At 38.5% G+C, this 21,507-nt stretch overlaps 1 protein-coding gene across 1 annotated transcript in view; it reads right to left on the reverse strand.

Annotated features, from left to right (window-relative positions):
- Positions 1-737: 737 nt before the first annotated feature.
- The window catches only part of LOC109852602 (zinc finger protein 667-like), a 22,994-nt gene continuing 2,224 nt past the window's right edge, over positions 738-21,507 (reverse strand). Inside the window, exons 2-4 of the mRNA XM_020423885.1 lie at positions 19,152-19,388; positions 4,734-4,922; positions 738-1,123 (exon numbers count right to left, since the gene is read on the reverse strand). Of these exons, the coding sequence (XP_020279474.1) occupies positions 738-1,123; positions 4,734-4,922; positions 19,152-19,388 (812 nt within the window). The remainder of the gene's footprint in view (positions 1,124-4,733; positions 4,923-19,151; positions 19,389-21,507) is intronic.

A 21,507-nucleotide genomic window follows, 5' to 3' on the forward strand; every position in this document is an offset into this window, starting at 1 on the left:
TTCCCGGATCGATTAATTCCGGTCTGGCGATTTTTGCCGTTTCTGTTTTACACGCGTCTCTGAATCCGTGAAACCTAACGTTCGGAGAAAAAAACGCAGAGAAACAAGAGATCTCGTTAAACACAGATTACATTGGTAATTATTAGTTTTTTCGCGGCAGATGCACCGATATATAAACCTCCGATTAATTAATCGCCATGATTTTCTTTTCTATATTACAAACCGGTAATGTAGACAGAGAAAGAGAAGTAAATATGTGTGTGTATGTGTGTATGTGTGTGTGTGTTCACGGGACTATTACACAGTTTGTTAATTATCAACTTGCTAATGTAACAAGTGTTACAGATACAGAGAGTTGCCCCGACGTTCTGTGATAATCAACATTCTCTTCAATGTTTTGCGTGCTGTTTCTCTTCTACATAACAGATCGATAAAATAGACAGAATGTGTTAAGAAGGTTTATGAGCAGTGTGTTTAAACACAACTTAAGCGCGACCCTTTGTGGGCTCAAAACCCAAATCGCGTGTGTGCGTGTTCTGTTTAAATATAAATTTGGCTTTACGGGATGTGCGTTGACAGACAAGTGTCGATCGGGAGCGAATCGCGTGAGAAACGACGACGATGACGATGATGATGATGACGACGACGACGACGACGACGACGATGAGACGACGATGACGAGAACGGCAGCGACGACGCAAATGGTCCGGGACGCTTTGATTTTTTTTCCGACGTTTTCATTGCGGTTGCTGCTGCATCTGCAAATGGTGGTGCATGGTGGCAGCGTGGTCCGGTAGATGCATGCTACCGAGAACGTTCTTGATCGCCGAGGCCTTGAGGAGCCGTTTGAGCACGCCGCTGGTGCCGCGGTGCTGCAGGCTCTTGTGCGTCGTCAGCGAGTTCTTGGTACGGTACGTACGCTTGCAGAACTCGCAGACGTAGAGCGTGTCCGTTTGCTCGTGTTTGTCCTGGAAGTGGCGTTTGAGGGAGTAGTAGCACGAAAACGTACGACGGCAGTACGGACATTCCTGAGGCTCGTTTATGCCACCCGCCGTGGGCGGCGGCATTCGGTACATGACAGTGGGAGGCGTAGTCGGTGCTGGATGCATCCCGTTGCCCGTACCTGAAACGTATCCGAATCGTTATAAGATCGGTCTTGTTGGAAAGTGTTACATCTCCGCCGACACACACGATGAATTAATAAAATCATTCATATCGACATAAAAGACGCGCAAGCAAAGAGTCAGATATATATTCAGACGTGATAAGTTATTTATTAATATAAAAAGTTATATAATAGTTGTTTTTTTTTTTTTTTTATTATAATATTTTATATCTATGACGTTAAACGCAGAATAAAATCGTTCAAACACGAACATCCTCTGTTAAACATCCGGCTCGTATTGACCTTATATTTTCATTTATTAAATTTTACGTGTCTGTGTTTTAATGTTCACATCTATTTTATAATTGTTAACTAAGATTTTAAAAACTCGTTTAGTCTTTTATTAATCAATAAATTATCACGCCTGAATATCTCCGTCGGCAGTTTTGCATCTTTGTTTGTTTTTTAATCTTTTTAAATCTTAATTTTTATTCTTACTTAATATATTTCGACGCGTCTGTATAACGCGAAATATACATCAGAGTCGACTATATGTACAGAGTAGAGTTACAGCTGCTATTATATTTAGGCGACGCTAGTAAAATTTTAACGCGATCGCCATAGCGACGATAAGGCAATATCGATCGCTGAGAGCTCAAAAGTTGGTAGTACGTCTTTGCATCTCGCGCGTGAAACGTTTTTCGAAACCATAAAAGCAACAAACACAATTTCAGAAAAACTTTATACATACTGTGTATAAAGTTCTTATATATGTGTGCGCGCGTATACGTATATATACATATATTTACAAGTCAAGTCGAGGTGACTCGAAATGTTCGTGTTTCGAAACTACCAGCTTTGTGAGAGAAACAGACTGGCAACTTCTCTCTTCAATAGTTTCTTTGCGTTTGACTTAATAAGAGAATTTCAGATAAATGTGGAGTTGTGTGCAAAAGTCGGTATAAAAAGCTCCATAGATAAATTAGATAGATAAGTTTGTTAGCATAAAAAAAAACGCTTGTAATCGTTTACTTATTCTTGTGAGTTTTTTTTATTTTTTTTGGTCGGAATGAGGAAACTTCTCCGAAAAGAGAAAGTTTGTATGTAACTTGAAAAAATTCTAAAGGGAGAGAGGAAAATAAGAGAAGAGGAAAAGAAACGGGCAATCTGGTGTATCATTATACCGCGCGTGCATCGGAGCTAGCGATTAGTATGCGTTAGCGTTTCACACGGAATCAATCCGTAGATGGAAATTTTATTAACAACAAATCTGCGTACCGGATTATGTAATTATTAAATTATGCGCAGTTTAAGTGACCGAGACGCAGAATTTTGACGGTTACTTGCATTATCAATTAATCGGACTTAAGAAAGTCGACGGAAGAAACGTCGAGACGTTCAAGGTTGAAAAATGTGCAATCAATGCGATTTTGCGATCGTACAAATAATTTTTGCACAAAAATCTCATATAACCTTGTATAACCTCATCTTCGTTACTTGATTGTAGTCGGAAAATTTCGTCGTGGTTGCCGAATTATATATTAACAAACATAATTTTAAAAAGCAACAAAATTCAACAAAACTGCAAAAAATCAGAAAAAAACATAATATAATAAACAAAACAATGAAAAAACTGTTTATTATATCATTAAAAAATTCTTGTTTTACTTTTTGTTTAAAAACATTCGTATTTTTTTCTTTTTACACTCTCGTCTATGATTTCTGCCAATCGTCGCGGTTGTGATTGAATCGCGATACTTATCGTCGATCGCATTCTACAAAAATTCGTTTAATTTTTTGTAGTCTCCACATCGACCACATCTTTCTCGTGGTTTCCTCAACNCGCGCGAATTTAAGGTGCAAATAATTTAAAAAAAAAAAAAAAAAAAAAAAAACCAAAATGAAGAAATCAAGTTGAACACGTAACAAAAGCTACAAGCAGGCGGACAGCAGGCGGACAATTAGATAAGCATGCAAACGAGCAAATACAACGTATAGCTAAGGTGAGGAAGATGGCTTTACTGGAAAAAAAAAAAAAAAAAAAAAAAAGGAGAAAGGGAAGAAATTGCGTAAAGTAGTAGCGAACGGTGGAACAGTACAAACGAAAGAGAGAATGAGACAGATAAAACACAGGAGTGTGTTATAAATTATTTCCTGTTAAGGTGAATAAGATTTGTTATCGCTTGTATTTTTTGCGAATGTCCAAGAGTTCGTCTTGCAATTTTCGCCGTCCACATATACCTGTTCTCTCATGACTCTTTAGAGTAAATACAATTTTGTTAACCCACCGTGTCACATATAAATAACTTTCACGGAAATTAATAAATTTGCAAATCGTTAATTATTAGTAAAAATGATTCGCAATGTTAATTTTACAGAGATGCGTATACACAAGTTAATTTTGCAGACACGTGTATATAAACTTATGAAAGAAATGAGACGGCCGGGGTATATCTTCGCCAAGTTCTGCCGGCCGTTTTGAGTCTCGTCTCTCTCCTCGGACTTGTGAAAGAAAGAAAAAAAAAAAAAATGTTATCCCCACATCCGTGGCTGCAACAATTGCACCCTTCCGTTATCAATGCGCACAGCTTTATAAAAGCTGATGTATATAAAAGCATGCCCGCTTGCTTTACCGATGCGTCGCGGGGATTCGAGTCACTGACAGCAGGTATAACGGACCCCGGCGAATACCGGAAGAACTCGATCAGCGGCGCGTACGGTACCGAAGGGGCGCGAAGGACGACGGGATAAGAGGAGGAAAGAAAGCAGTTACGCGAGCCGAGAAGCGGACACGGGCGGCGCGCGAGAGGATCTCGAACCGTAAGGCGAACAAGAAGAGAAAGAAGATATATACTCTCCGCGCGCGCACAAGTCCGGGGGACCGGTTTTCTCTCTGCCGTGGCATGCACCATTCGCGGAGTGCCGATGCGGAACGAGAAGGAGGAAAAGGAAACGAGGCTCGCGCCGTCGGGGCTGCGACGTCGGGCTCGGGAGAGAAGACGATGCACCTTCGGTAACGAACGCGCGCGGATGCGAAACACGACGAAGAGAACAAAAAAACAAAAAAAAATAATAATAAATAAAAAAAAATAAAAAAAAACGAGGAACACGAAATGAATCTCAAGAGGGGCACATAACGATATGGAAAAACACGCGCTTCGGTAATAAATACATACATTGCGGATACACATATATATGTATACGTAATAAGACCGCGGGAGAGAGAGAGAGAGAGAGAAAATAAAAAGGAGAATATAAAAAAGTGAGATATAAAACTAAAAGAAACAGAAACGTAATCAAAGATAGCGAGAGAAAAGAGAGGAAGGGACGTAACATATATAAATAGGAAAAGGGTAGGGTGAATTTTGAGAGCGAGAGTGAGAAAGAGAGAGAGAGAGAAAAATAGAGACTAATTGTAAAATGTTAAACCTTCGAAAGATGCTGTGTGCCATGGATATAAATGTGTGTATAATGTATGTGTGTGTGTGTTTTTAATAATAACAGTGTAACGTTTGGGTTGTTTTTTTGGCGTGGTCCCTACCTTATCTAAACCTTCAAAAGAACTTAATGTCAATGTCGCCGGGCCTGCTCTTATGATAGGTATATATATGAGTCATCAGGGAATTACGCGAGCAGTACACCCGCTCGCAGATGACGCATCTGTACTCCTCCTGTCGCTCGGCGTGTTTGTCGGCAACGTGGCGTTTCAGGGATGCTTTGCTGCATAGTACCTTGCCGCACAGTTGGCAGGTGAACAACTTCTTCGCTGACTGGGTGTTCAGAGAGTTCAAGGACAGCCCCGTCATAGAGGTGAGCACTGAAACACAACAACGCACCTCTCATGCAGCTGCACACCCCCAACACACTTAAAACCCTCTTTATTTAACCACGATCGCCGGAAAAAAAAAAAAAAAACAACGGCCCCCCATCTCCCCCCCCCCCGTTTCTTGTTCGCGCGATCGTTTGCGCGAGTGTTCTCTCTTTTTTTTTTTTTTTTATTGTGTCGCGCTTGTATTCTCCCGAGTGACTTCGATCGCGTCGATTGTGGCGGTTCCTCTCGGGTTAGAGAACGATATGTGCTTAAAAAAGTTGAAGGAGTTTTTATATAAGAACCCGATAAGAGAGTCTACACAAACAATAATAATTGATCTCTAATATCTCTTGTTTTATTTTGTATACATGCACGTGAACCGTGTCGTAAAGTTGTTTTTCAATTAAGAAATCAATCGCCATACATTTTCAATATCCTGTGTTCAAAAATTATTCTTTCTCCTTTTGAATTTTATTCTTTTTACGCATTAAATCGTTAAAACAATTGATAGTTTTTCTACTGCGCACGTATAAAGAGCTCGAATACACAAAACGCGCAAAAAACAGCTCGAAATTTATGCCAGTTACCTTTAAAAAAAAAAAAGAAAAAAAAATTGTTAGGGAAACATTTGGTGATAAATCAGTTTCGCATTTTATTTTCGACGATCGAGCGCGCGAGTGTCAAAAAAAAAAAAATCATCCCTTCCCTTTCTTCGCCGTTGCGATCTCCCTCGCTTCTTCTCTCTTTCTTCTTCTTTTTCTCTTCTTCTTCTTCTATCCTTTTCCTGCTCCGTAGAGATCACGCTCTCCGCGCATTAATCAATCCATTAAAAACGAGACTTCGCGTCGTTTAAAGAAGCACTTATATGCGCGTTACGGCACGTACGTTGGAAACAAAAAGGAGGAGAAAAAGAAACTTCGGAGAAGATACGGCTTGTTGCGAAGAGACTCGACGATGTGCGCTGTTTTCTCTTCTCGTGGGGAGGCGAAGTAAGAACTTTCTTTCTTTAAATAATAAAAAAAAAAAATTCAAAAACGGCGACTTTTCCTCTCCGATTTTTTCTCGGAACGCCTACCACTGCTAATTCAAAAAAAAAAAAAAAAAAATGGTAGGAGAAGGAAGAAATAGGGACAAGATGCGGCACGCACATGCATGAAGTGATTCACATACGCACACACGCACGATCAAACGAGCGACACACGCCGAAACGTTTCACATTTGTACACTATATGTGAATGTTGTGTGCATGTACGTTTCGCGCGGGAGGAAGTTGCGGATAAAACAAGGCGGATGTGCTAGTTCGCGAATTTGCGCGCGTTTGACCGCCCTTACGAACACGAACAGCCCCCGAGACTCCATGTCATTAACACGCGACATTTTGCAAGTCACTGCACTCTTGCGGTTTTCAGGGAGTTGCAGCATTACACATTTTGCGGTTACACCGCGATTGCGAACGCCCGTGCACGTGTGCGCTGAATATGTATATATAATAAACATATATTTCTCGATGTGCTTTCAAGACGCGTTTTGTAAGACGCGATCTATTTACCTTTCAGGCGCAAATGTACTGCATTTTTTACACAACAAAAATTCACCGTGTTTTCGATACGACGTCACTTTTTGCGCGCGCAGAGGTTCCCAACGTCTCTCGTTTTCGCGAACTTCTTTCTCGATCGAGACTTACCGCGTCGCGTTACCCCAAAACGCGAACGAGAATAAAAGAGCTGGAGAAACGGAAAAAATACTGTCTTTTATATATTAAAGATTTTTAATTGTTATAATTTTATTACACAACATCCCCTTGGATGTCGTCGCCCCCATTTGAACGGGAACCTCTGTTTTACCTACGAGTGTTGATTTTTTTTTTTTTTTCATTTGTTATTTGCTCTCTCGTTCTTTAATTAATTACTTAATTAAATTAATTCTCGGGATTTTATTTAATTAATTCGCTATTAGTGACTTCACAAATCAATCTCCTGAAAATATAAAAATCTTATTTTCAAAAAAGCATATCTTGTTTAAATAATAATACGCTACTAAGACAAATAAACAATAATAAGATGAAAGAGAAAAAAAAAAGAGGAGAACAGGTGACACTTGAAGTAGAACGTGAGGACTTTCTATGGAATCGCACATTCTCGCATATTGTGTCCTCCATCCAGGAAATGGAAGACGCGTGTACAAGCTGTTTTCTCTTTTTTTTTTTTTTTTGTTTTTTGCCAACTTGTAGTATATTGCGGATATAAAATGCATGTGCATTGTCCGACGAGGGTCTCCAATGTGTGTACACACGAAGCCTAACAGACATATGAGGGATGAGACGACGAAGAGAGTAAGGTACACTGAGCATTCTGGGTGACATTTAAAGCATGCATCTCGAAGAAACTAAACAAATAGATGTAAAACATAAACTTAAGAACGTTACTAAAAAAATTTATGCGTGACTCTATGGCGAGCTGAGCGCGCGCGCGTGTGTGTGCGTGTGTATGTGTGTGTGTGACAACCAAAACTTTTTTTTTTGTTTTGTTTAAAAGATCGATCGATCCCCCGCGATTTCCGCTCGGGTTGTGTTCGTCGCGTGCGCACGAGGAAGTCTCTCCCTCGTTTCCCGGCTTCCGAGTGTTTGCTTCCTCCGCGCGCGATATGCATCTTTTCCTTCGCGTCCTCGTATATATATACTCACCCGTCTTACACCCGTTTGTTCTCGACACGCGAACAAAACTGCCCCGCCTATTTGCGAGAGCGAGGTTTTCCCCGTTTCTTCAAAACGGAGATACCGTCGAAGGAAAGATACCGTCTCTCGCTCGAAAGATACAGCTAAACCGGATATCAAGGTCGAGTGTCTTGTAAACTTGATTGTTGAGAAAAAAACGAGTCGTTCTTACTTCGTACTCCTCTCACGACAGCGCGTTCCGATCGACGCAACGGTGCTCGATCGTGGACGCAACTTTTAAGACAAATGGTCCCATTGGCCGAACGCGTTTCTATTCAAAAAGTAATTACGACAAAGCATTCGTATGTGTAAAGCTATGAACTAACATTTAAAATCTGTTATATATATTATCCTAAAACAACTACTTTAAAACACATTTGAATGATATTTTATCTAATAATTGCTTCTTTAAATAAATGTCCGATCACATTAGGACATTTATCTCAGCAACGTCTCTTCACGTTGTTAAAAATTAATTTGCAATTAACGGACGCGGAACGCACCGATCCTCGAGTCGTTCGCGCGCGTGCGGTGTTTCTTATTATAAAGCCAAAAACACAAAATGAGTAAAAGTAACAATACAAGAAATACAGAGAAATCATAATGAACATAATGCAATTATTCGTATTATCTTACAACATCATTCCTGATTACTCACAATATCGCGAATGCGTTTTTTTTTTTGTTTTTTTATTTTTTTTTTTATTTTTCTCTACATTTCCTAATAATGCAATTGTCACATTTAACAGCACTGCTCTGCTTTTCGAATTGATATCGATTATCTATGTCGACGTTTTTATAATTTAAAACTTTTCTGCACTTTGTTTGTTAAAATATTTATTTGCGCATAAAAACTCTCCGGTCCTTACCAATTATCGTGAATGCAAGATATACCCGTGATGTACATAACAAACAGACGTGAATTATGATCGATATATCAGTCAGAGATTAAAATTGTTTACGAGAAAAATATACATATTGCTTAATTGTAGCAAATTTATGTACTTTTATGTCGGATGATGCAGAGTTGATTGATTTTTTTTTTTTTTTTTCGTTTTATTTCGTACATACGTAACCAAGCGCGCGATATCGATACCGATCTATATAATGAAGATTAAAAAAAAAAAAAAACAATGGTAAATGTGTCCGTGGTACATGCCAACGCATCGATATTACTTACCTTCTGGCTGAAAAGAAAGAATCGCCATTAACACCGGCGACGCATAATAATTGTTTTCTTTTTCTTCGCATACTTCGAAAAATCGGCACAGTATATAAACAATACAGATGAATATATATCTTTCGTCTGTTTCTTTTCTGTTTTCTTTTTCTTGTTTTCTATCCAGGATGTGATAGGTAATTAGAAAAATAATTGAGAACACACACAAACGAGTTATTAAACCAAATATTACATTTCTTATTTTATATATATATATATATATATATATATATAAAAATGAAAATATATTAAAAAATGTATTTGATATTGCTTAGAAATAATATAAATGTGTCAATAATAATGATAATCATAATAATAATCATAATAATCAATTGTAATCGTAATAATGAGAGAGTTCTAATAACCGTACTGGTCCAAGTTGTAATAACAAGTAGCAGTTAGCAGCAGAGCGGCAGCGGTAATGTGTAAATATAGTTGATCGTAGTGATAAAAACGTTAAGATATAGCACTCGGAAAACTCAGCGATGAAAACTATTGTGGGTACGATAATTCGTTGGTGACAACGAAGACGGGGGTTTGATAATGATAATAATAATAATAATAGTAATTGTCGTAGTAACCATAAAATAGGGATAGCACACAGTGTAAGAACAATATCATTGTCAAATATGTGAGAGTATAATGCTGACGGTAAATAATTAAAAAAAAAAAAAAAAAAAAAAAACTATAGACGACGACAGTGCGTAACTATTGTTGTTGCTGTGATGAAGTAATAATAAAATTAATAATATAAATCGTGTACAATGATGATAATAATAATAATAATGACAGTAACGATAATTATAATAGCAATAATATAACGGTGTCGTAGTGTTTTTGTGTATTTTGTGTCGTGTGTGTATAATTATATATATAATATATTATATATATATAATTAATAAATATATATTATAATTCAAAGATATATATGAAAAAAATAATAATAATAACATAACGGATTATATCACGGTAACGCACGTTTCTTATTCAAAAGACCAGTTCGCATTTGTGAGCAATGTTGAAAAAAAAAAAATAAAAAAAAAATAAAAAAACAAAAATAAAACGTCGCGCGCTGTGTCGCGTTGTACCTCAAATTACACTACACACAATTGGCAATCGTCGGTCTTTCGCAACGACGTCGACATTTACGCGCACAAACACGGTCTTACGGTCTTACGAAATATTTTGTACCAAACCAGAAGTATTTCTCGCGAAAAAGAGCGGAGATTTTTCCAAAGTTCGTCTCGGGTTTTTGTGAAAAAGCCGGATAACACACATTGTATGTGATCGCGCGGGTGTTTTTGCTTGCGATCTGACACAATCTTGGTCGCAAGTTTTGTGTTTGGCGAATTCACATACTTTTTGCGAACTCTCTCTCCCTCTCTCCCTCTCTCTCTCTTTCTTTCTCTCTCTCTCTCTCTCTCTCTCTTTGCGTCGGCTCTTGCGAGTTTTAACAGCTATAGCGGTTGCGTGCGAATATTAACCGGGAAAGCTATCTGTCCGATATCTATGTATGTCTTACTGTAATCCTATCGTAAACACAACTAACGGAATTAAAGGCTTACTTGTTATTGTTAGAAAGCTGTAAGGCGAAAAAATTCTCGCTGCGTCCTTTTCATGTATTATTATTATTATTTTTTTTTTTTTTTGCTTTTTCCCTCTTTTCAAAAAGCTGCTTTTAATGTACGGTGTCCTATCGCGCCTATTGTTTAGCTTCTACGGAAGTAACGGAGAAGTTTTCATTATATGAAAATAAACCACAATATGTAGGTATGTGCTTCGACGAGCAACCGTGTAAGCTCGGTGTGCGCGCGCTCGTCTACAAATCTATGTATATATATATATGTATAGAGAAAAATTGTAGCGAGAGAAAGAGAAGATAAAAAGCGGAGATAAAACGATGAAGAAAAACCGGAGATGGATCGGAATTGAGTAAGCCCGTTTTTTTTTCCTCCACGTGCGACGAACGTCTCAATTGTTGTACTACACGGTCGGTCTTAGAATTATACCGATTTTTTATCATTTACGCTGGCGCGCGCATATACGCGCACACCATCATCGTTAAAAAAAAAAAAAAGAAAAGAAAAGAAAAAAGAAAAAACTCAGAAATTAGAAGTTGAAGAATGAAGAAAAGAGAAAACGCAAGAGAAAGAAACATTTCTCTCGATTTCCGCGGGATTCTCGCGCGGCGATCTCCGCAAATTCTCTTCTCTCCTTAATCTTAATTCCGAAACCTTTAGGTATATCGTTTTTGTTCAGCACGCCAATCAACACAAAACTCTCCTCGAAAAACATCAGAAATAAATTATGTAAGACTGTTACATAAACAACAGCACATGTTACAGTAAAAACACTTGAAAGATGAATTCAAGAATTTGTTAATATTTTGAAATTTTTAACAAACTAATTTTTTTTGATATTTTAAAATCAGATAAAATGCGTCAGAGGCACGGTTTTAGAATGCTAAAAAAAAACGGTTCAGGATTAAAGGTAAAAATGTGTGTGTGTGTGTGTGTGTGTGTGTATGTGTGTGTGTATGTGTCATATATGCGCGGTCATATAAATTTATAACTCTTTTAACTTAACATTTCAAGGTACTTTCAAGCAACGATTTGGTAACATCAGTCAAAAAATTTTCACGCATCAGTCCAATGTGTAATATATACATATATATATACAATACATATATATATATATTAGCACACGTCGCGCTTAATCAATAAAAAAAAAAATAAAAAAAAAAAATCGTGAGAAACGCGGATCAGTCCAAATCAGTCGTCGATCCAATTCGTATGTCGCGCAAATGTAGCGGCGAAATAAATAACATATATATGCAGTAAAATTACATATATGTGCAGTAAATATACATATATATGTATAAATGGAACGCGTTTCGCGTGATTCTCTCTCTCTCTCTCACTCATTCTCTCTCTCTCTCTCTTTCTCTCTCTCTCTCTCTCACGAGCAAATCAGGTCAGTCGGTTATGTCTATAACTTGTGCGCGGATTAAACGCGCACCTCCCTGTATATTCCAATGCGATCAAAGAATCTTTCTTGCGAAGCTGCGCGGCCCGCCGCGACACGTGCGAATCAACAAATATTTTCAGTCTTTCGTGCTCGTAAGTCTGGTATTGCTCGATGTTTGTTTCAGCGGCGTTTTTAATTGAAAAACTTGGAAGCTCTCTTTCGTTTATTACACGCCGACGTGTAGCATCTTTTATAATATGTATAAGCTCCACCGGAGCCACACGTTTCGCGTTCCGTCGTCGCGCGTCCCGTTTTCAAGTTTTATATAAGTCTTATTAAACACTAATAAATAGTTAGCTATAAAAACTAGAACTTTAAAATACAAAGAAAAAAAAATACACATAAAATATTTCTAATATAATACAAGTATACGATAATGATCACACGCGTTTGCAACAATATTTACTTTTTTTTTTTTACTTTTTAATCTTGCTTTAAATTATTATCGTCGCAAGATTTCCTTGCTCCGTGGAAGACCGATAAGAGTATACTTGCGTTAATTATTAATGACTGATACTTTCGTAAAGCGATTGCGGGTATATAATAATACTTTTTCGATCGCAATATATATTTTCTTCAATTGCACAACATCTTTTTTTTTCTTTCTTTATCATATCACCAATATTTGTAATACGTATACGTTACGCGAATATTTCTTCCTTCTATCTATCTCTCTCTTCCTCTCTCCCCATCCACCTCGACCCCGTCACTTGAAAACGACGCACGACCGAACACGATAATGAAAATTGACATTCCAATGGCCGCTCATACCAAACTAACGAGTCTTCGATATAACGTAAACCGGTGGTAATCTGTTGGCTGCACGATATCGCGTGTGTGTTACAGCAATAATATAACACAAAAGCGAAGAATTAAACGAACAATAAACAAAGAAGACGCTCAAATAAATCTCTATTAATATATAAATCGTAGTTAAATATTCAGTCAAATTTACATTAATTTCATTAATAATTTATTATTCGCATAATATCGCACCGACCGCTGATCGGAGGGCAGATATATGTACATATGTGTGCATGCGCACATACGTGTGTGCGTGTATGTGCAATGTTTCTATGTTGTGTCGTCTCTAAACGTGGGAACAATGCATTACACACGCACATAGGCGTGTCACGCACACACATATAAATATATATGTGTATATATATATTTATATATATAGATATATATATATATATTCGCAATTATATTTGGCCATTTTTTTACATTAGTCACAAATTCGTTTCTTCGAATAAATCTACTAATTTAAATATTATCAATATCAGTTCTTTCTTGTTCTGACCACTATATAAAATTGTGTTCGTTATTCTTGTAATTTAAAGCTCTTCGTTCTTCTTTCCTTCTATTCTCACCGTTTCCTCGATTTAACAATCTTTTTTTTTTTTTTTGCTCTCTTTTTTTATATCCCTTCTTATATTTAATTACACCTGTGCTAAAAAATGTGTGTGTATGTGTGTGTGTGTGTGTTTGCTGCATTCCGTGTCGCACGTAATTTCACGCGAAGTACACGTTCCGCGGCAACGTTTTTTTTTTTTTTTTTTTTTTTCCCCAAAATCCCCGCAATACGCACACAATTCATACACATGCTTACGCAGCTCCTAATATATATAAAAATTTTCATCTCTTACTACTATCTATCGTTTTACAATATAATTCACAAGGGAATTGTACATACACTTCAAATGAAAAAAAAAAAAAAAAAAAAAAAAAAAAAAAAAAAAAAAAAAAAAAAAAAAAAAAAAACAAAAAGAAAGAAAGATCACAGAAGATTAATATCAATCAAAATATCGTCGATACGACGGGTGTTTCTTTTTTTTTTTTCGAATAGAATAATTTAAAAAAATAGTTATATGTAATTTAATTATTTCCTAAATATTTACACGCAGTTGTTGTGTGAGATATCGATCGTTCGTGTTCTGTATATCCGCGCGCAACGCCACCATTTTAAATAACATTGTGAAAGACACATTCAAATTCGCATTTCGACGCGAAACGCGGAAAATACGTGCGACCTCAACGATGCGTGTCATAAAACACAGTTTAACATAAATTATCATAGCCTATCTATAAATGCATTCAACGTGCATGTACACTTTGCGTCAGAGATTGCCTATATGTATATATCAATATACGAGCCGAAATGTGAACACGCACACCGATACGCGCGATGTTTCATGCACGCGCGAGCATCAGTCCGTCGACACGAGTCGTGTTTTTCGCGCGAAGGGGAAGGGAGGGTTTGTTGCGCGTCTATTCGGGGGGGAAATCCCGTGCACTTTCTGCAAAAAAATATATTATAGTCGCGCATTCGCAGCGCGTCGCTCTTACGGTCGATGCACCTGTCGAGTGCAATTCGTTGCGCGAATCGGTGAGAAGGCTCGAATATATCCGCGGGACGCAAATCGGCCGGGCCGAATCGACAAATCGACGGAGGACAAGACAATATTTGTGCGTGTGTGTGTATGTGTGTGTGTGTATGTTTGTGCGCGCGTGCGCGCGCGTAGTGATAAAGAAAAATACGACTCCCACACAGTCGTATATCACACAATAATAAATTGGCCAAGAAGAAAGACGAGTACAAAGTGCGCGTGTGTGCGTAAAGAAATCCGTATTCGCGCGCGAATCGAGTCTCACACGCTTTGTATGATAACGGTCGCCACTAAGTCTCTCTCGCTTTGAATCCTAAACGATCTCAGAACGCGTCCTAATTTCGTTACACATTCAGATTCTCTTTCTCTCTCTCTTCGGTTCCTATCGCGATTGCTATGTGATTCAGTCTCTCTTAATAGTCTTTCACTCTCCGAGTCACTTATTCTCTAGTTGCGATCTAAATTTATTGCAGCTTCGTTGCGAATCCCGCGAGTCTCTCTCTCTCTCGTCCCGCAACGATATTTCACGTGACACAACGTGAATTTGACGTGGATTTTCAACCCCAAATTTTTGACGTTTCGTTTTACGCGCATAACGAATGTATCATCGCGAGGAAACTTAATCCAATTAATGAAAATAACACAGCGCTAATCTCGCGCACGCGGTTCACCCTTGCTCTCTACACACCGTTCTAAGACAATCTTCCAGTCTCTCTTTCTCTCTCTCTCTCTCTCTCTCTCTCTCTCTCTCTCTCTCTCTCTTTCTCCCGATGTAGTTCTATAATCCACTTCACTGAACGTCGCAAAACATTTCGCATTCTAACAGCAGTATCGACCGTATCGAGCAATCTCGCCGGAACGATTCCTTGTAATGCGGCACCGATTGTAATTGCGACCATCGCTGATATCGCGCCGTCCCGATCTCTCTCGCATTATCGTGAACTCACATTCGCTCGCAATTGTGCACTCGACATCTTCCCGACGATCCGAAGCGCAGCTTCATCCTCAAGAAAAATAGACGATATCTCTCTCTGTCTCTCTCTCTCTGTCTCACTCTTTCGTTATGTAAAACCGAACCACACACAACGATCGCGCTTTAGGCCGATTCCGCGTGCTTTCGCGTGTCTTGTGATTTTCTGCCTATTTGTTGATCTACTGGCGATAAAAGCCGATCGCGCAAATCGCGTTCTCAAAGTCAAGTCATATAATAGGCCCCGCCGAAAGTGTGAGTCTCGTTGAGGTTTTACTAAAATATATGCGTTATGCGGTGACAAGTATGTATATACGTATTTACGGCTGTCTATTTGCGAAGTTGTTTAAAATAGAGATTATATTATAGTTTGTGTGCCGATTCCGCCGCGACACGAGAAAAAGTCCGGAAGAAGTCGGCAAGGAACACTTCGAGGGAACGTTATTACAACCCTTTCAACGCATCTTCTTCGAGAACATGCGCACCTTGAAAAAACCTTTTCCGGACTTTTGCGCTCTCCCGGCAGTAACTTTGTGTGTGTGTGTGTGTGTGTAAGTTTCTTCCCGTTCTGGTTTAGAGTCCTCGATTTCGACTCGAATCCGCGATCTTTTCTCTGCCTGCCGGACTGACCGTAGAAAAAAAGTCGCGGCGCGCGACTTATTTCGAGAAATTCGGTCGAGATGAAACGAAGTGTCGTTGAAATGGACGAGAGTACGGAATCAAGTATTCCGGGCCGGATGTATCACGGAAGCGGAGCCGTTCGTGGAATATAAAGTGTGAATAGCGCGATAGTTCTCGTCGCGCGAGTGTGTGCCGCGAAACGGAAAACAGCCGTTAACACAACAGTGTATAATAAGAGCAAAAAAAAATATATATATATATATAATAATAATAATACCAATAATAATATTAATAACAATATTAACAGCAATACTATTATTACTAATAATTGATAGTAATGATAATAATTGCGATATATATAATATGAATAATAATAATAATAATAATAATTAATCGTTATAACAAAAGTAAGGTACTTTATGCAAAAATTCGTTAGACGAACGTAAGTCTATATAAAATAGCTCGCTAAAGCATTTAATGTGGAATGAATATATTAGGATAAAATGTATATACATATGCGCGCGTGAGTGTGTGTACACACATACATATGTATATACACGTATATATATATATATATATATATAATGTATATATATTAAACCATTGCATTTCTATCTTCCCCGATCTTCAAGCGATAACGAAAAGGTATGGTATAAGAATATCACTAAAGCTAACTTTCATTTACCCTCAAACCCTTTTTACAAATTTCTTTCGCGTTTGTTTCTTTTTTTTTTCGAAAAATTATAGATCAGAACCGCGTACGTAAATCGGGCGCGATATGTTTCGAAATATCGAAACGACTAAATTCGCGAAAAAAGAAAAGGCCGTGCGCGCCTGTTCCCGGGGGAGTTTTCAATTGCAGTCTTATCGAAATTTTAATTTTTGGACGTTCCGTCCAAAACACAAACTTCGTTTACGCGTCTCTCTTTGTGTGTCTATTCGACGCACAAACTTGAAATGCGTTTCTCTCCAATTCGCGCATCCTCTCTCTCTCTCTCTCTCTCTCTCTCTCTGTCTCTCCATTTTCGCGTTTCTATCTCGATGTAACTAATAAAGCCTAAATTAATTCGCGTGTTTCATAGCCGATAAGCGCTCTTGACATGGATTTTCGACAGCGATTCGCCTACGCGAAACAATGTCGAAGCTTCACACAACAGTCAAAGTGCGTCTACGATTAAATCCCGAACGCTAACACGATCCCGACGAGATTGAAACAGGGTATATAATTACGGCGATTTCAAATCTCTCCGCGGATACACACTTCGGGATACACAACACCCGAAAGGAATCATGAAAGGGATAATTGCCGCAAGGTGCGGTGGGGGCTATAGTGCGCGCGCTTAGTACTACGTGTATATCCGCGTGGCATCGGAAATTGAACGCAACGAGATTATATACCGATGTCAATCTCCGCAAAATGAAAACCAGCATTCGCGTATATATCCAGTCTATTGTGCGATCCACAATTGTACGAGCGATCATTTAATAATAAGTGCCGCGATGCGTATCAACGTGGAAAAAAAAAAAAAAAACTCATACGAGAGAAAAGCAAATTCTAAACGTATAAGTACAAGTAATGATTAAAAAAAAAAAAAAAAAAAAAAAAAACCTACGATTCTACTTTTGAATCCGTTGGCACTGGGGTTCCGTAAGTCGTAAACGCCAGTGTGTGAGTGTGAATGTGTATACGTGTGTGGGTGTGAAAAAAAAACCTTACGTGTAAAAATCTAAGTAATCACTTCCGTAAAATCGCGTGCGATGTATCGCGGATTTTGTAAAAACACGCGATTTGTTCGAAATCGCGCGCGCGCGCTTCGAGGATTACGCGTCGATTAATAAACTCAATCCGGGGTGATTCAAATCGAAGAAAAAAAAAGCGAGTTTAATTTGAACCGTTTAATTGCACCCCCTTCAGTCTCATTCGTCTCGCAAAAAACTTCTTCGGCTAATTAAATCCTAAAAAAAACTTCTTCGAAAGTTTCGGGAGCGCCTACGTCAACGTTTCAATATCGTGCCGTTCCGGGGCACGATTTAATAATAAAATAAAAAAAATAAAATAAAAAAAAAAAAAAAAAAAAAGAGAAGAGATAGATATATACATATATATGTGTATGTGTGTGTATATATATAAAAATAATATGTAACGGCGCGATTCAGAGCTCCACCAATTTCCGGTCCGCGCAATTGATAACAATTATTCATCACGTACACTCGCATCTGGAAGCACTGATTTTCTCGATACGACGTTCACTTTTGTTTTGTTTTTTTTCCCCCTCCCCTCCACAAAAATTGGATGCCAAGCTGACATTACGGGAGACGTACCGCGAGGAAGAATTTTTCTTTTTTTTTTTATTTTTTTATTTTTTTAAGGACGCGCATCGTGAACACAACGGGGACATCATTCAGACGCAATACTTATTGTCTCTCTGAACAACGACCGAGATATGTTATCGATAATCGCATCTTCCTTCGAATGGATCGAGTGTGGCTCGAAAAGAGAACCCACAGACTCTTTTACTCCCAACGACTGGTCCCAAACGTCCAGACCCATTGTTGAACCGATGACACACTCGATAGGCGATAATAATAACGTAACAATTGCATTTCTCGTACAAAACACACATCGACTTATTATCCGCTACCACAAGTCCAAAGGTCCGCACAATATCCTATTGTATACATTTTGTCGCTACCTGCCTGTTCGATTTCCCGATATATACCCCATACAGTGGAGTGGCTTTGCACGTGACCTCCACATATGTTAACCCATTCGAAAAAATTGACGAAAATTATTGTCACAGCTTTTGCGACACTTTTTTTTTTTTTTTTTGGTTACAACGTTTCCACAAAATCGTAAATATATATATGTATCATTTCTAAATTATCAGCGACAATATAATTATAAATACTTTTCGAAAATACCTATAATGGGTTAAGTAAGCAATCAAATCACACCAATCAGACATGCGCTCTACGTTCGGCACTAAAAAATGCGCAGTAAGATCGTGGACCAGTGGATCGAGTATGGGCTAAAATCACACTTTTTCCGACCGTTTGACGTCGTTTTGTTCGTTTATTTATTTGTTTGTTTGTTTTTGTTTTGTTTTGTTTTTTTGGCTAGAATTTGAGAAGGGAACGACGCGATTCTTCGAAAATAATCACGCTGATCACGTGATTGTTACGAACAGCGCGCAACTCTTTTTCTTCCTTGTTTTAAGTCTCTATTAAGCTCGTTTCGTAGTGTCTCTTGGCACGTGAGATACGCGCGTGTGCAATCATTCCTATTTCTGCCTACGATGATAGATGCTTTTGTGGTTGTTCAGGCTGTTGAGCGTTCTGAACACCTTGTGGCACAGTGCGCAGACCGCGCTGTTCAGGGGCTGAAAGTGTTGCTGCTCTTTGTGCCGTTTCAGGGTGAGCTTTGTGGAGAGAGTCTTGCCGCACACGTCGCACGTGTAGCAGATTCCCGGTGGCAACAGGCTGCCGTGTAACGGATGTGACAGTCGCATCGCGAGGATCGCCGAGGGCGGACCTGAGGATCCGCGCGAACAAATGTCGTGAACAAGATGTTTTTTTTTTTTTTTTTTTTTTTGTTCCAGATTTGGACGTCGCGAGACATTTTTCCATTCGACATCGTTAGAAACAGATAAGAAATGTGTGAGAGAAAGAGCGGCAGTATGGTTTTTTTTTTTTTTTTTTTTATAAAGCGACAGGCAGGCAAAGCGAGTCAAGAAAAAGTTAAACGAGTCGATAAATATAGCAGACAGAAAAAATGGAGGCCACGCGTATAAATCGATAAATTAAACGATAAGTGCATTCATGAAAAAAAAATAACAGTAGATGTATATAAATAGACAGAAATATATATAGAGAGAGAAACATGTATATATATAAAAAGAAAAAGAACAGAGATGTATAAAATGGAAATATATAGAACAGACATATAGATGCACGTGATATGAATCAGCACAAGAAGAGGGAGAAAGCGTGAAGTACACAAAAACAGAATAAAAACAGAATAAACAAAAATAAAGACAAAGAGAGAAAGAGAGAGAGAGAGAGAGAGTGAGAGAGAGAAAGAACAAAAAAGAAAAAGAAAGATCAAGAAGTAGTAGTACCATAGTCCGTTACATATGCATCGACACCCAATTAAAAAGAAATATTTCCATTACGAACCAATGTTTGTGGTGTAGGAGGCACACGGAGAGCCACGTGTGTGGATGGACCCCCAGCGCAAGTCCGTGTTCGTGAAGGTAGCGGGTAGGTACACACAGAACAATGACGAACCAGAGCCAAACGTATAGCCGAGCGAGCGGGACCGGGAACAAACAAGAACAAAGATACGACTGCTATTAATATCGCTGGACAAGATTAGTTACGATACGCTGCTAAGTATTCTTGCATGATTAGGGCGAGAAAAAGAGAGAGAAAGAGAAAGAGAGAGAGAAAGAAAGAAAGAAAGAAATAGGATAATATATAAGATGGGCAAATTGTGAGGTTCTTGCTGATGGTCAATTACAGGGACGATTGACGTGAGTCGAGGGATGGAAGAGTGAATATAAAGAGATCGGTTGTGGAGATCGGGATAGATCGAGAGAAAGAGAGAGAGAGAGAGAGACAGCAGATGATATCAAAGGAGTCGCTACTGAATATCCATCGATACTCTTTACTGACAGCCTCTGTTGAAATATTTCTACGAGCCACGTGAATGCTCGAGTACTTTTTCTTTTTCTTTTTTCTTTTTTCTTTTTCTCTTTACTCTCCGCGCTGCGTCTAATCGCAGAGATTAAAGTGTGTGGCTCGGAGCTCTGGTTTGTCATTGGTCATGCATAAATGATCATAGATTGCTGAGAGATATCGACGAAGCGAAATTTTTTCGCGCGGATTTCTCGTGTCGGCTGAGATCTCTTCGTGCTCGCATTTTTCCGAGTTATTTTTATTTTTTTTTTTTTAATCGATCGATTGAATAATTGAATGTGAGTGTTGTTTTTCTTTTACTTACGATTTTTGCGTGTCTCGATTTATTAAAACACAATCGCAAAAAAACGCCACGAAGATTTCGTTCTTTATGGCAACGAAAAATCCGATAGCAGGAATCCAAGGTGGACAAGGCATCGCCGGGCTGTGTGTTCGCTATCTCGTCGAGGGAGAATAAAATATTAAAATAAAACGCAATTGTTAATGACCCAATAAAAACGACACACACAACATCGTCGATGTATATAATTTCAGACTTCGTTCGTTTCTTTGTACATCTGATAATATTGTGATCGAGTGCTGCGCGCTTAGTGAGAGTTAAACGAAAGAGACGAGAATCTCTCTAGAAGTGACTGACAAGTTACTTGTGTGGGTGTGTATATGTGTGTGTGCGCGCGCGTTCGTCGTGATTGACTTATGAATACTTCTTCGTTCAGATCCACCGAATGACACACAGTATAAATCTACGTTCGATACGAGAAAGAAGATTTCGAGAGCGAACGTAACCAAATGTTCGCACGTACCTTTCTCCGAGCTGTAAAAGTAAATAAAATATATACCACTTTGTTCCGACATATTATCTGACTTTCGTTGGAAAAGAGGAGCGGTGTATCCGTGGTGCGTCAATATGGCAAAAATGGTGACGATAAATTATTTATATATATATATATATA

This window comes from Pseudomyrmex gracilis, unplaced genomic scaffold (assembly GCF_002006095.1).
Source record: "Pseudomyrmex gracilis isolate BER0280 unplaced genomic scaffold, ASM200609v1 scaffold_31, whole genome shotgun sequence".
Lineage (NCBI taxonomy): Eukaryota > Metazoa > Arthropoda > Insecta > Hymenoptera > Formicidae > Pseudomyrmex > Pseudomyrmex gracilis.